General features: G+C 37.3%; 2 protein-coding genes across 2 annotated transcripts in view; both read right to left on the reverse strand.

Moving 5' to 3' along the window:
• Positions 1–313: 313 nt before the first annotated feature.
• sb:cb1081 (NACHT, LRR and PYD domains-containing protein 1 homolog) lies at positions 314–7,408 on the reverse strand. Its single transcript, XM_066662288.1, has 13 exons — positions 7,374–7,408; positions 7,171–7,243; positions 6,101–6,143; positions 5,604–5,767; positions 5,372–5,409; positions 4,674–4,750; positions 4,366–4,580; positions 3,442–3,692; positions 2,835–2,954; positions 2,302–2,434; positions 2,183–2,212; positions 1,504–1,533; positions 314–1,320 (listed from the first exon to the last, which is right to left on the reverse strand). Exons 1-13 carry the CDS (start codon positions 7,392–7,394, stop codon positions 1,061–1,063), a joined length of 1,455 nt encoding a protein of 484 aa, XP_066518385.1. The 5' UTR covers positions 7,395–7,408; the 3' UTR covers positions 314–1,060.
• A 1,026-nt stretch (positions 7,409–8,434) lies between these two features.
• The window catches only part of LOC136686236 (astrocytic phosphoprotein PEA-15), a 61,047-nt gene continuing 53,590 nt past the window's right edge, over positions 8,435–15,891 (reverse strand). Inside the window, exon 5 of the mRNA XM_066659871.1 lies at positions 8,435–15,297. Within this exon, the coding sequence (XP_066515968.1) occupies positions 15,233–15,297 (65 nt within the window). The 3' untranslated portion in view covers positions 8,435–15,232. The remainder of the gene's footprint in view (positions 15,298–15,891) is intronic.

The following is a 15,891-nucleotide window of genomic DNA, read 5'->3' on the forward strand; positions in this document are numbered from 1 at the left end:
CTCCAGCGTTAGGGACCGTCGCACAATTACTAGAATAAATGTAAAGTGTTTTTACTGTTAATATCCAAATATTAATCTCTTTCGTTATTGTACCTAATGATGTCACATCAACTTGCAAACATTACAAGGCTTATTTTGGTTTAAAAATAACCATATAAATCTATTATTCTCTCACGTCGTTGGACCTAATGATGTCAAACCAACTTACAAAAGTACAGATATTTATTCTTCACACATTCTCACAAATACAAAGAAGAAACCAGATATAAATAAGATCCAGACACAGGGATCTTATTTATAACAGGGACACAAAGGAGCCTGCGGCTGGTGTTATTTACAAATACTGGAACGATACTAAAAAGGAATCTATTGGGTTTCTTGCATAAAATGTGAAATAAACACGTGACAATTAACATGTGAATATTAATATTTAACATGGATTGTTATTAACAAATAAACCCGAGCCCTCAAAATAGTTTAATCAAATATTTCAGGTCCATAAGTTTTTATTGCTTAAAACTACTGTAACTTTAATTTACTGCCATCAAACGATTCTCAAGTTCCTTCTCATGACTTTTGAGGTTACAAGAATGACTTCGTATATGGGTCAAGAAAATAGAAAAGCTAGGAATAAATCGTTTCTAAGACAGTATTCTTGCTTTGTTTTACAGGGACATACCACATATTGATTTTTATTTGTATGTTTTTTTTTTGTTACCTAACCATACATTGTATATTTCTAAATAAACACTCGTAATTTCCAGAAAAAAAACATGAAAACGGGGCTTAATCTTAATTTAAAGTAACTTGCACATATATATATATTTTTAATGTTGGTGCTTACAACAAACTCCTAACAACGATATCTGTGTCATTGCAGCATTGAGAGCTATTCATCGCCAAATCATACCTCCACTTTTATGTGGAATGAGTGAAAATACAACAGTAATAAAACAGATTCTTCTTATCAATTTAATGGTTGCTATCAATATTAGATTGTATTAGAGTATCATTAGCATGCCTCCGGTTCTAAATTAATGTGTTAATCACAATAGTAATGTTATTTATTCGAGAGACAAAGATCTCTAATAAGATCAGGTTCATTTTCCTGGAGACTTTGTAAAAAAACATCCTTCAGCGTCGGACCTCCTGAGAGCACCAAATCATAAATCAGCCTCATTTTGTCCTGGCTGGTTTTAGCACTGCTGATCTGAGAATGCTTCTCTTTGCTGATGTGTGGGTAAAGGCCGTCTGCGATGGGTTCCACCAGGTTAACTCTCTGAACGAGGCTCTTTCTGTGCAGGTCCACAAAATGAATATCTGTGCAGACGCAAGGAGAAAGCAGAGATATGAAACGGAGATGTCTCCTGAATCACAACGTGACACCATATTTTTTCATGATTTAATATTTTATCACAGCTCATCACACTTGGAGGAGAACACCAACTACTAGTTCTGCAAGACCTCAAAAACAAAGGGAAATGTCTCTCTGTAATTACTTACCAGATGACTGAGGAGCTGTGCTGAATTTATCTGTAAAGCATTGAAAAGATCAGAATGATGGGTAAATCTAGTTTTTATGACAGTTTTTTGAGACATATTTGAAAAAGAAAACGATTTCCACAATAGTTGTAATATTTTAAGCTTACTTAAAGCTTACTTTGGCTGTGGACTGCCAAATACCTACAGTAAAGACGCCTGAAAATTAGGCCCTGTACGTCAGAATACATCAGTGATCAGTGATTTCTGATTTTAATAACAGGAAAGCTGAACGGCCATTTCTACATAGTTTTTAACACTCTCCTCGGACCAGTCTGGTTTGTCTTTGTTGTGATTAAACCTCAGTAAACAGTGTAAATAAATTTTACATTTTCAATATCTCTGTTTCTTCATGACAAGTAGATTTCCCTGCACACCACCGCGCTCTGTCATACACTGAAATGGAGATCACCACGAGAAGCTGCCTGATAGTCCACAGGGAGTTTATTCTCACTGTGTTTTAACTTTGTTCTTGAAATATTACTTTAATATAAACTTTATTCTCATATTATGAGAATTTCCACCTTTATTATTGAAATATTACTATATTCTTGAAACCTTTTATATTTTAAAACACGAGGCCCTAAAATGCCATCATATTTTCTGGCTGTTTTCAGTCCTAAATTAACTGATGGTCACTTACCAAAAGAACTGAGTTTCTGATTGTATTCATCTGAACGTACCAAAAGAAGAGAAAATTCATAAATATTAACAATAACTTTGTTGATCACAGCACTATACTTTGAAGGTGGGCTCCTTTACCTGATCGTATGTTTACTCCCCAAATTGACTGCTTCTCCTCAGTCATTAAGAGCAGCTGAAAGTCATTTTTCGCGTCCTTAATGTAGACCTCAAAAAAGTTTGGGGTTTGGTTTGTGTACCTCAGCTTCAGCTTCTTCAGAGAAAAGCCAATGCAAAATGAAATGGGAAGCTGTGGTTTAAATCTTTGATTCCAAAATTGTTTTTCCAAAACTGACTTGGGGAAAAGAGCAATTATTCTTTTTATTCATCAACACAAACCAATATTTCTGTAACATGGAACTCAGGGAATCAAAGTACTTTGTACTCCGTGAATAAACCAGTTCATGTTCAAAATAAAGTGGGGTCCCCCAGCTGGGTGCCTATTATTAATATAGGTTTAGTACAGAATCTGATACCTCCAGGACACCAGTAGGTGTCAGTATTGTGGCAGTTGCAAAACGTGAAGAAGAATCATTGGAGAAAACGATTGGCACAGAAGGAAGGTCTTTATAACTAAATGATTTGGTGTTTTTATTGTAAATCACTACTTTTACCTCAGGTGTGATTTGAGAGGGGCATGTTGTGCTGAGAATGTAATGATTCTTCATCTGTAGAGAGATGTCTGGCCTCGGTTTGTAGATCCTTACACTGCCATACTCCTTTTTCTGTACAGACTACAGAGAAAACTTTTTTTCAGTAAAAACAGAGCTGTACACGACACTCTGCGTTCATACGTATATATGACTACCCTTATAATGAGTGATTTCCACTACTCTGAGGTGCTGTTACTGGTTAAACAGGCAATGACTTACAAAATAGGCTGCTCTGAAGCAGTCACACAAGAGCCTATAGTCACTATGCTCAATGCCACATGTTGGCTAGAGTGGTATAAAGTCCATGTGCTTTGGACTAATGTACAGTGAAGCTGCAGTCTCTGAGGTGATGGAGCACCATCTAATAATTTATGAATGAGCTGCTGTTGTTTGGGATCCCAAACTAATCCAACACCAGAACCTGGCCTCACTGTTTACATGGCTGAATACAATGAAATCTTTACAGTGTTTCAGCATCTAGTGTAAAGCCTCCTAAAAATGACTGTAGCAAAAGGGAACAACAGAAATGAGGCATTATTATTAGATGTCAAGTTGTGATGGTTCTCACCTCTATCATCTTTGAATCACACGGAAGCAGGTACACGTGAAGAGTCAGGTGGGCAGTGGAAGTGCAGTAGATCAACACGTCACAGTGGGCTTTCACTGGGAACCCACTTTTGACCAGAACTCCTTTTGGTGAGAATGTGGGGTGGAGGAGTTTTGCACCGAAGCAAGACAGCTCACAGCTTTCTAAAGAGACACCGATGTCGTCTTCTACATGAAGAACACTGACTGCATCCCTCAAGGAAGGTGAGGAACCTGTAGAAGGCACCGTAGTTACTAGAGGACCTCTTTTAGTGTCCCTTGTGATCAAGCAATTTTTGATAGCACTAACTCCTTTGCACTTGGTTGGTTTGTTTTTGTATTTGTTATATTCTCTTTCTCTCTCTCTCTCTCTCTGAAAGGCTACATACACCCAGAGATATGCCCAACACTTCTTAATTACATGATGACTGACCAATCAGAGTCCTGGCTGATGTGATTCGGGGAGGAGCTTAAGCTTTAAATGTGAGAATGTAGTGCAGTCACACACTGGCTCGGTCCTTGACTTAAACATTTGAGTGAAATTTTTGAAGATAAAATGCATTCAGTTTGGGACACAGTGTTAACCCTCTATAATGATATAACCCTCTATAATTATAGCTAATGTGTAGTAAAATACATTGATAAAAAAAATATATAAAAATCCACCCGCAAAACAACAAATTATTAATGCTACTAACATAAGTGTCTTTAGCACTATTTTGATTACTTTTTCAAACCAATTCCACAAAACTGAAACTAGCCTCCTATTGTAAGTTACTGTTCCATTATAAATGTTGCAGTAGTTACATTCTGGGGCCTGTAAACAACAGTAACTGCTGTACCAGTAAAGATGGCAAATATCATTACATTTTAATATAAAAATATTTTATAATCAAAATATTTGTACCTAAACAAAGAAAGTGTGGTAGATGAGCAGCAGTGAGGTTCCCTGAGAAGACTGTAACGTCCAGTAAGGGACCACAGGGCTGAATATGCTTTGTTTCCAGAAACTCTTTAAGAATTTCCCAGTCACTCAAGTGATATTCGAGTTGAACTTTATCAGCACTTTCCCATCGGAGACCAGTCACTCTGCACTCATAACTCCCTGGAGCGGCAGTGATTCTGAATATTAATGGAAAAAAGCAAAATGAAATAAAGTAACGATACAGTGCGGTAAAGTGTTTAACATAAATGTATTTGAATACGTTTAAATACCTGTACTTTTGATTTTCAGTTGCTAGAGTTGACAGAGCTTCAGGTTCAATGATCTGCCATTCCTGAGCAGCAGACTGCTGGAAAAAAATGTCATATTGTCATTCAGAATTATAAAACTGTTGATATTCCTGGTCCATTTGTCCAGTAAACTATAAAAATAACAGCAATTTAGACATTTAATAGCGCCCCCCTGTGGACATATTCCAGTCTGCTACATGTGAATGAGAGAGTGCTCCATTAGCAACGACCAAATAGTTCTCCATCCATCCATTATCTGTAACCGCTTATCCAATCCAAATAGTTCTCTCAGTCAATAAAGGATTACACATTACTTCTAGATTACTCCATGAAAATTGACCTCTGTAAGTACAAGGGGAAAAACAGTACATCATAAATATGACTTTATGACACCCCAAATGTGATTAGTATCTCATAAACAGTGCTATGCATCTCCTAATTATGAATCAGAATCTCAAAACTACAACTTGGTATCGGATAGCTGTATAATATTTTCTGAGTATGATGAGAAATTAATGAATCATTATGACATCATAATTGAGTCTTATTCCATTTAATAGCTATAACATATAAAGTTTCTTTGGGTGTCTAAGACATTGCCCAGTTATGTTAATATGTTTTTAGAAATATAAATGCGGTCTGTTAACCTGGACTAGGATAAAAATATATTTAGTGTTTACCTCCAGTGTTGAGCAGGATTTACACAGGTTTCTGGACCCTAAAATACAAATAAAGAAAATGAATTACATTTTAGGAACAAAAAAAATAAAAAAGGCTTGGCATCTTCCCTGTGGTTGAACTGGCAACTTCATATAAAAGTTATATTAAATTATATTTTATAATATGAAAAATACTTCAGAACTTTCAGAATATTTTTGTAATTAAAATAATTTTAAAAACAAAAATAAATACCAATTGCCAGGACAGTGGACACCTCTGACTGCGTGAGCAGGTTTGTGAAGGAACTGATTTTTGATCCCAGTGCTTTGTAGAGTGGGGTCAATATTCCTTCTTTATTTCTGAGTGACAGCATTTGACCATGTTCTGACTGCAAGCCAGTCATCTGCATATCATCACTGCAAAGGGAAAACCAATCAGCAGTCACGTCTTGCTCTGTGTCCCGAAGCATAGACAAAGTGTGAGCTACAGGGATTAAACAGCCCTGGATTGTATAACAGTGACAGTCTATTTTCTGGTCCTTTGGGAAGAATAGTTTAGGGTCTGTGATCCAGAGCTGTCAAGCTACATTAGAATTGTATCACTAATGTCCACGTGTCAATACTCACAACAATGTTCCAGTATCTGCCTTAAAAAGTTTACTGCAGCTGATTTCAGAAATATAAGGCAACTGGACGTACACAAACTTTTATGTATAATATTTATTAGAGTAAAAAAACATTTTATTTTACCTCCCTGGCTGAATGTCTAGATCCAGATTCCAAGCCCCAGGTGCTAAGAATAAAAGAAGAAAGTGTGCTATGTATTTTAACCCTACTCCTGAGCTACATTTGCTTTTAAATGGAGAAACTCCATTCAGAATACAGTGTAGTTTAGGCTTGATCTCTGGTAAATCTGCCCTATGTGTAATACAGTAATATCACTGTAACGGGGTTATGTATGTGATCCTTCTGTGTGGATTAATGCTGGAGTTTTATCCTTATAAGTTCAATTTGAGTGCAACACACTTGTAGTAGACCCTCACTGCCTGACTCAGTTCTGTTGGTGATGAATTGTCACGTGTTAGCGGTTGCTTTAATGTTGTTTGTACTAAGATTTACCTAAAAGAGTTACATTTGGATTACATTTTGTCCAGATACGATCCAAAACATCATAATGCTGCTCACAACAGTGATACAGAGCATGATGTGACTGAATCAGTTTCTGCCAAAACCCTAGTTTGACGTTTGATTTGTAGGTTTGATGTTACTGCACCTGTAGGAGTATTTCAGGCTTGTTAACTCTTTGCATGATTTGGAAATTCGGAAATGCATGCGGTGTACAATTTGGTGAAACTCTATTGTGGAACCCTCTCCAGTGAGTGAGGGAAAATATATTTGTGTGGTGCATATTAATAACTCATAAATATCTTACACTGAAGCATTTTAGGAACAAAATATAGTGTGAACCTATAAAAATGTTTTAAAACCCTACCTTGATTTTTACTTATTAATTTGCTTTTTGGAATTTTGATCAAACGTTCGAACACTTTATATTTATTTATTTATTTATTATTATTTTGACCATGATAAATAATTTGTGGTTTGTAGGATTTGATCAAATGACACTTTACTTCTAAATGAAGACGTTGACTATCAATGGAGTAAAAGGCAAAACAATTTTTTAAATTTCTTTATTCACTAATAATAAATTGAAAATTTGATCAGAGAAAATAACAAATCTAAAAATCATAAGTCTCTACTCACCTCTGGGATTGTTAATATGTAGAACCAAGTGCAACAAGAATTGCAAAATTTCTCACCGTTTTCTATCTGCTTAGCCATGTCTGTCTTTCTCTCTCTCGGACCACTCAGTTTCTGAACTCGGAATACACACTGGGAAATGTGAAGGAAATACCATAAGTTCTAATGTAAGAATTAAGGAGAAAATATAAATTTTCCACAGTGTTATAAAACGTGATTCAGTCGTGATGCTCTCACTTGAATGTTGTTCCTATAGTTTTACCTTCAGTAATGCATCGTCCATACGAATCGACTCATTCAAATCCTACTAAAGATAGGGTTCCATTGGTGAATCTATTTATTCAAATGAATCGATTCCGTTCAACATATATAAAAAGGTAAATTTAGAGTTTTGAAATTTGATTTGAAAACTTAATCCGACTCAAAAATGTCAAAATGTTTAAACAAATTCACATTAGAAACATCCTACCACTCTCACGAATCTCTGGGACTCTTCACAGATCCACAATGTTTATCTTCTGTACTGTTGCTAATGTTAGCGAACTCGTGAAGTGTGGAATTACCCCAAGGAAGTTTGGAACTGCTGACACTGGTGTAAATGCTGGCGCTAAAATCAAGTCAATCCTGAGAACTAAGAACATTAAAAACCCACTAACACATAAATAACATTAGAAAAAGACGACTGCAGAAAATCATTCATTCAACTGATCTACAGCACCTTGTTATGCATTTACAGGGAAAGGTTTTGTTGTTTCACTCTTTGATAGACGTGATTTTATTCCTGCATTTTATGTTTTGATTTAATGGAGTGTTTTTATTTAGTGGCAAAGATGGGTGCCTTGGGGAAAATGCATTTTAAAACGTATGCTGTGATGTTCTGTGATTAGCACCTAGCTTTGGAGAAGTGAACATCACAATTTCACTCCTCACCGTCCCACAGTCACTGCCTTGGGTGTTAAAAACATGAAAAGTTGAGAATTCAGTTATTTCTTCAAGGAGACGTGTTTTTGAGAGTTTTAAAGCTTAAATGAATAGAAGTGATGAACAAGGCCAGTGTTTCACATCAAATCAACCTTGAAAAGACTTTTGGAAAGATCAAATTTAAATATGATTAGGATCAAATTAGGATCAGGAGACAAGTAAAACAGCTGAACCTCAGAATACGTCACTCACTTCACCTTCAGTGTAAAGCTAAGTCTAATATCCCGTTAATATTAAACGTATATCCTCGAATTTGTTCATTCTTCCCAAGTCACATGACCTCCCACATACGTGAGCTTGCAGTAAAGACACACACACAAATCCCCACACATCTGTAGGTTAGCAAATATATTTTTAATATATAATATTTATACTCATTTCAGCACAATGACATAATGGCATCTTTTCCGTTTAGTCTAATTCACTCCATCATAGATTTAATGTACATATTTCCATACCATGTCTTTATTTTGTCATTGCAATAATGCTGTCATTTGCAAAATATTGATCCAATTTTCTCCTGAAATAAAAACAAAAAAACAAAACAAAAAAATACAATAAATCTAACAGCCTGCAGCCCATGAACAGTTCTGGGGTTTGTTGTTAGGGAAGAAAAGAGAGAGAGGGAGGAAAAGAGGAAGTGAAAATTAAAGAGTTCTTCATGTGTCTCAATTGGATACGTGTCAAAATAGACATTAGCAAAACTGACTCCAGTGTTTTTTGCAAACTGTTCACCTATTAAAGCCATTTTAACATTGGATCCTTTGCTGTGGAGGAATGTCTAGATGTCTAGTGACATCGTGAGCTTTTTTCTAAACTACACACAGCTGCTGTTGGAAACTCTGTATCCCTTGTCTCCAACATTTCATGAGGAATGGGCCAGTAGAAGTGCTCCAGTGTTTCTAGGAACAGAATGATTTGACTTCCAATAAAAACTGAGAATGTTATTCTTTGAAGACCTTATTATTTCAGAGATACAAGGTTTAGGTCCAACAGCTGTGATTAAATAGGTGGTCAGATGTGTCAGTGTTGGTGTGGCCACCTCTGGGTTGGATCTGCAGAGGTTTGAGGTTATTTTATTTTCTTTAAGTGTAGCCACTATTTAATCAGTGCCATGCTCTAAAACAAGTCAGAACCCTTTAAGAAAACAAAATAGACCCACTGTTCAAAGTAAAGGTGTCAAAATGAGTTCTTTGCCATGGAAGAACCCCTAAAGAACCTTTCAATGGATGGTTCTTCAAAAAAAGGCTCCGTAGGGAAACAAACATGGCTCCATGGAAATCCAGACCAGTTTCCAGTGCTGTACTCGGTGCTGTACTATGTAGTCTCTGGTAGTTTGCAGTAACTGACAGACTGTGCAGTGTCTCCCCTGTCTCCGGTTCTAAAATTCCAGACCTGGAGATCTTATGATCTAAGGCATTTCCAAAGAACCCCTTTTGACACCTTTGTTTTAAATAGTTTATCAATATCCAGTCATCTACACCGACCATTCTGTCCACTCTTAAACTATGTCAATTGATTCTAGTCTATTTCACAATGGGTGGGAATGTGTAGATTGCGATACCACCCTCTAAATGAAATCATATTGCTACCTACAAGCACAAAGACTGTAGCGCTCCATCCCACCCACAATCACCAACCTTCATTTGATGTATATTGTGTATATAATGTGATCATTTGTCAATAGCACTCATAACAGTTTGTACTTAAACAGCGGAGTAACTGCGTTGGCACTATCTGAAGGCATGAGAACATAATTTAGTACTTAATGTAAACTCTTTGTCTTCAATTCACATTTACAAAGAAAAGCAACCTTCCTAACAGTGTAATACAAGTGTATTAGTAAATGCACTGGATCTTGCTGCTGAGAGAAAACCATGTGCATTGATGTCAGATGCCTCGGTTAAGCCGTCTAGAACATTTAATTAACCACAGCTTCCAGCCTGCGATCTTTTTAACCATCAGACTTCCTCTGTAAACCTTTCAAAAACATCTAAAGAAAAGCATTCAAACCCAAATGAACCTCAGCTTCTATTCTACCCACTCAAAGACACAACCTCACCTACATTCAGAGCTTTAACATGAAAAAAACCTTAGTTGAGGAATGACAGAACATATTTTCATGGTCCAGTCCTGTTTTAAAAAGCATTTTAAATCCAGTCTGATTGGTGCTCCATCTGTTCCAAGGCCTCAGTTGGATGTTTACCCTGTTTAGCAATGGCACTACCCAAGAAACCCCAGTTAATTATCACAGGATTTGTCCAAAAAACATAATCAAACAAACCTAAATAAAACAATGGCTCCTTAAAGGTTTTCTTGCTGTACAGCCATTGGCCTCAGAAACATTACACGGCACAATATGTCGAGCAAGCACATGTTCGGATGCAGAGTTCTACTGTGTAACACAAACAAGCGAGTGCTGGAAAGAGAACAACCAAATACAAATGATTTACTTCACTTTATGGGGCACTCGGGCCTAAATCTAGCACATCACCTGCCCCTTAATGTGATCATATGTAGAGCTCAGCCTCATTTCTTCAACAGAGATTTGTGTTCTGTCCTTCAATGTTCTTTGACTACAGTCCCCAGCAGGCATTGGGCAAATATTGGTTGTCCCTTTAATGCACTGATGTAAAGGCTAAAATATACAGATGTTATATTCAGCTTCATAGCAGTTTTCTAAAGTTCCACACACCTTCATTATACATGAGAGGAAGATGGGTTTCTTAGACTTTAAACCAAAAGAAAATCTCACTCTTGAGACTGAGATTTATGGTATAAACACTGTAGGATGCAGATATTTTTTACCACACAGCAATAGTTATACACTTCATTTTGGCCAGAGTGCCCCTTTAAAAAAATGTCAGTTTCATGTCAGTTTGACAGAGAAAAAAATACTTAGATAAACCAAAAGCACAGTGAGCATTTTTCCAGCCCGAAAGCCAGAAGAATCAAAGCAAACTGAACCTTAAAGGAATGTAAGGATGAAAAGAAAGGACAGAAATGAATAAATACAGAAATTACACAACTTCATTTCCTTTTTTTCTTTTTGTAAAATTACAGAAAAACTAAATTAAAAAAGCCTCATGTATATAGCAATGAGGAAAATAACTGAAGTCAATAAAGAGGAGTTTCAAAATATAAAATATCTTAAAATATCGTTGGCAGCTAGCAAAAGGATCCTGAGCCCAAACCCCAAAACAAAAGGTTTTTCTTTCATTTCTGTTGAAATCATATCAAATTCAGGCTCATGACACTTTTTTGTGTTTTCTTTACAATTATGTTTCTTCCCATATTTTTCCAGTTAGTAAATATAGTTCAGTACACAAAAAAAACAAAACAAAACAAAAAAAAAGTACATTTGCATTAAATAAATAAATCAATAATAAAACACACTGCTATAAATTCACAATATATATGTACAACTTGCTTATCAGGAGAAAATATCAGTCAGAACAAGGAAAAGAATTTTTTGTTAGTTATTTTTTTTAGGTTTGAATGTAGTTAGTTATTTCTGTTGTAAGACTTTTATTTTGTAATACTAAAGCTAAAAATCCAAAGCTATGGCCAATAACGACTCACCTTTAGCGCTAGATAGTTATTTATTTTTTTTGCAGCATTGTTAATGTTGATATGTTCTTAAGTTTCATGACATCCAATTTGACAGTATGACTGTTTTTAATGCATCTAAGGCTTCGACAGGAAGTTCAAGACTTCTCAAATCGCCAATCAAACGTAGCGAATGTCAGAAGTCTTGTGTTGGGTTTGGACTATTGATCCAGTTTTTGGCAGAACGCAATTAGAGAGTCCTCTAATGATTTGCATGTTGAGTTGCAAAATGATCAAGACCCAATTCCAGCAACACGTGGGGAACGTGTGGATATATATATATATATATATATATATGCACAGTGCCTCTGCTGGATATTTTCTGCATAGAGCTCAGGGGATTCTTATAGATGTGCCCATGGACCAGAAAAAGAACAGCTACAATGCCATAATGTAGACAGAGCTTAGCAAGAACGAAACATTAAACACTACTTCTACGTCAAGTTGCTACTCGCTTTCACCTTCTGTTACCACTGTAAACGGTTTCAAACTTTTGCAAGCAGATGACAAAGGGGTGGGGTCTAATACATATTTTACACCTCTCCCGGTCTCTTCTCATATTACTGCAGCCAATCCAATTCCTGAAGCAACTGTGACTGCCATCCATTTTCTCCCAGAATCCTCTAATGCATTTACAGACCACAGGTGAAAATAAAGGGTCCCAAAATGCTGGACAATCAAGGACCATAAGATTCCCCAGATAACTGACGCACATACTCACCCAGTGAAAGAGGTTCTCCTGGTGAGGGTACGGATCTATATTTACCTTCTCCAGATCTTATTGGTTTGTGGATCATGTACATCTGTATGGTATCTCTCCACTTAACCCTTTATGTTTAAGACTGTTAACAGGTATTCGCTGGAGTTCCCAGAACAGTGGCTGCAGTGATGGAAGCTGTTGGACAAGATCACAAATGGAGTGAGGACATGTCAAGCCCTTAATTTTTGATTGGTTTGGGGTCCGCTGTAATGTTAAGCTCAATGCGAAAGACTAGGTTTGGCATGCAGCTTTCTGACTGGGGACATCACAGGTTTTTAAAACAATGCAGAACAACAGCTGGGAACTTGATTTAAAATGAGCACACATCATTGCCTTTAAACAGATTAACTGAACAAAGCATGGAGATTTTGGGCTGTAACAATTAACCATTTGGGGACCGCGCTTGAGGGAGTAGAAGTGCAGTCTTCTCAAACTGTCAGAGATCAAACAGGGAAAACTACCAACGTCACATGATCACAAACACTGCAAATTACGACAATAAGGTGATAAACAAGCCCTCAGTTTTGAATCCTCAGACTAAAGCTAGTAATTGTTTTCCTGGGTTTTTCTAGTGAAGAACTTTTGAATCATGAAGGAAAAGTGACGTCACTTCAGAAATCCCAGAGATGTGGTCCATTGTGTGTCTAGCCCTGTAGCTATAAGGATGATTAAGATCCTTCTTCAAAGGATGCTAGACGCTAGAACACCATCCAGAGCTTTTCAGAATGCTTCAGACTGAGATCAAGATCGGGGGGAGGCAAATTCTAGCCAGATTTGAATGAATAATAACGAGGGCCCAAAAGAGTCTAGGGCTAAAAGTGTGAAACTGCATAGGATACATACTCATACCTACTGTCTGACAACACCATGTTAATACAGCTAACGATACAAAACAAAACAGAACAGAAAGGTCAAAGAGCCCAATCCAACGAACGCTTCAACTGTTGGCACAAGGAAAGGAGATGAAAGAGAAGATACAGAAAGGACTTAAAGTGAACCTATAAATTCAGGTCCATTATTTTTTACCTTCCCACGCTGGGACTGTTCAAGAGCATAGGTTTGAAATCAGCACCTTGGACAACTTTTGTTTGAAACGGTACGAGATGTGGCTCTTGGGTTCGCAAACGACAGAGTAAAGAACCATGGATACCCTGCAGGGGATGAACTGAAACCACCTATAAATCGATTAATGGGACTCTACACACCGACTACGTTTTCAAGTCCAAAAGAAGTTCTATCCTACGTCCCCAGAATTGATTGAAAACACACACAAAAAAGGTACTATTCACTTCGGAATTGTTTCGGTTTTCCGTTGTCATATGATATGAATGCATACTGGTATTTAGCTTAGGGAAGCAACAGTCTGTTGAGGCTGGGGAAGGAGACACAGTGATCGAGCGAATAGTCAATGTTAAAACAGTCTTTCTGCAACTGGGCAATGACTTATAATGGCTTGGAGGATGAATATGCGTTTGAGAATGACTGGTAAAAGAACAGGAATCTTAGTACATGGGAATTACTTGATTTCCACGCCACTGCTCTCCTTCAGAATGTGTTACATTTCTTTAGTATTTCTTATATTTTTATCTTGAACTGTAGCACCAACTACAGCATGCTGAATGATGTAATGTAGAAAGTTATCTGTATAATACTGAATACTCACAATATTAATAGCAATTCTTTAACTTCCATAAAATGTCTCAACAATATATGACTTTTCATGTAGTGAGAAGTTCAAATAAATTAATAAAATTCACAGTTTATATCAAATAACATTCCAAACCCCTACATTTGAATGTGCCCTTTTATAGTTGTGCAAAAATACTATTGAAGTTGATTTGTGAAAATGGAGCCAGTAAGACGTGGAATGGATGAGTTTTTGGTCAGTATTTAGTTCTATTTTGCATTGGAGAGACTGTCTTTCAAGGCAGGGTTTATTTCTGAGGTACTGAGGCCTAACATATCGATATTGAACAAAGATCCACCTATCGTGATTTGGGCTTCAATACAAAAATACGGCTGTGCATTCAGATCAAATACAGTTGACCTTGTTTGACATGTGACATGATATTCGTTAGAATTCTTAATATGTATCTTTACAATGTTAAGGATATTTATAATTCAGCCAAAAAAAAATGTGCGCACAAATAATGAATCTCTATGGAAGGCAATATTGGCTTAGATTAGTCTTGACAAATTTTAGGAATATTTTTGCAGGCTCTTCAATTGTGATTTAAAGGGACCAAACAGCCATGTCAATTCTGTTTACATTAGAACAAGAGAAACGACTACCATTCTCCGGATCTAATGCCAGAATCGGGAAACACAGAAGTCTTACGCTGGCGGCTTGGTTCTCACCACACTGCTGCAGTCAACATGGCCATAGTCCAAAAACAATAACACTCTCTCCTACACACACACACACACACACACACATACAGACTTCTAAACCAGCAAGTTTACATACTCACAAACATCTCCCCATTTCATTTCATAGGAGGCTCTGCCTCAGCAGCGACCACCAAGCGAACAACAACAACAACAACTGCTTTACTGGTCCTTTCCATTTTTCCGTAATCCATTTTTGTTCTCCTCCTTCTTCCGGTTCTTGGAATCTTCTCAAGCCTCTGGGGTGTGAAGTGTTTGGCGATGGCTATTAGAGATGGCTAGTGGTGAGTGACCGGGGGGCGGGGTTTAGTGACAAAGGGGCTGAAGATGATTTGACGAGGTGGAGCGCCAGGGACGAAGAGTACGGGGCACCAGTTCTGACCTCAGGCTTTTTTAGGGGGAGGGGCCAGCTTGATGATCTCATCTTCTGAAGGCTGGCGAATGATATCTAGAAGGAAGCGGAAAAGTAAACATAAGAGGACTGTCTTTACATTGCTGTCTGAAGATGAGCATTGTTTTGTTTTGGCTGTCGAGCCGTTTCAGCTCTTGATCTGGTTACAGCTCATATGGATGGAAGGCTTTTTTTCAACATGGTGCTTTACCAGGGAGCTGATTGGCCCTTTTCTTTGAAGGGTGGGTCTTTGAAGCGTAAACAGTTGCCCATGTTTACCCATACAAACCTTCCCATTCATTGTGATCACTGACAAGTCTCCATCCTCATAACGTTTCTGATTACATTTAAACCATCTTATCTCATCTGCTCAGAGTGTACACACGGCTTTCCAGTGCTGGCACTTTGTTTATGTTATGACTGACCTTTTCTGACCCAATGAGGATGTCAGACACAAAGCGCTGTGACATGAATAAGTGGATGCTGAGAAAATGAACTTTAAAACCCCAGTCACAAAATGTCAAACGTCAAAACAATAGCACTATGGGCCAACAGCGTTCGCTGGAGGCCTCTCTCATTTAAGAGCTAAACACAAGAGGATCTTAACAGTGATATGCCACTAACTGAAAGCTTGACTAGACGAGGACTAGA

The sequence above is a fragment of the Hoplias malabaricus genome, chromosome 2, assembly GCF_029633855.1.
Source record: "Hoplias malabaricus isolate fHopMal1 chromosome 2, fHopMal1.hap1, whole genome shotgun sequence".
NCBI classification, from domain to species: Eukaryota; Metazoa; Chordata; class Actinopteri; order Characiformes; family Erythrinidae; genus Hoplias; species Hoplias malabaricus.

Coding starts and splice junctions, on each gene's coding strand:
- sb:cb1081 (XM_066662288.1), bottom strand. CDS start 7,394: ATGGACGATGCATTACTGAAG. Junction 5,768..6,100: donor CTAGACATTCAGCCAGGGAG/GTAAAATAAAAT, acceptor TTCCCTTTGCAG/TGATGATATGCAGATGACTG. Junction 1,534..2,182: donor TCAGAAACTCAGTTCTTTTG/GTAAGTGACCAT, acceptor AATGCTTTACAG/ATAAATTCAGCACAGCTCCT.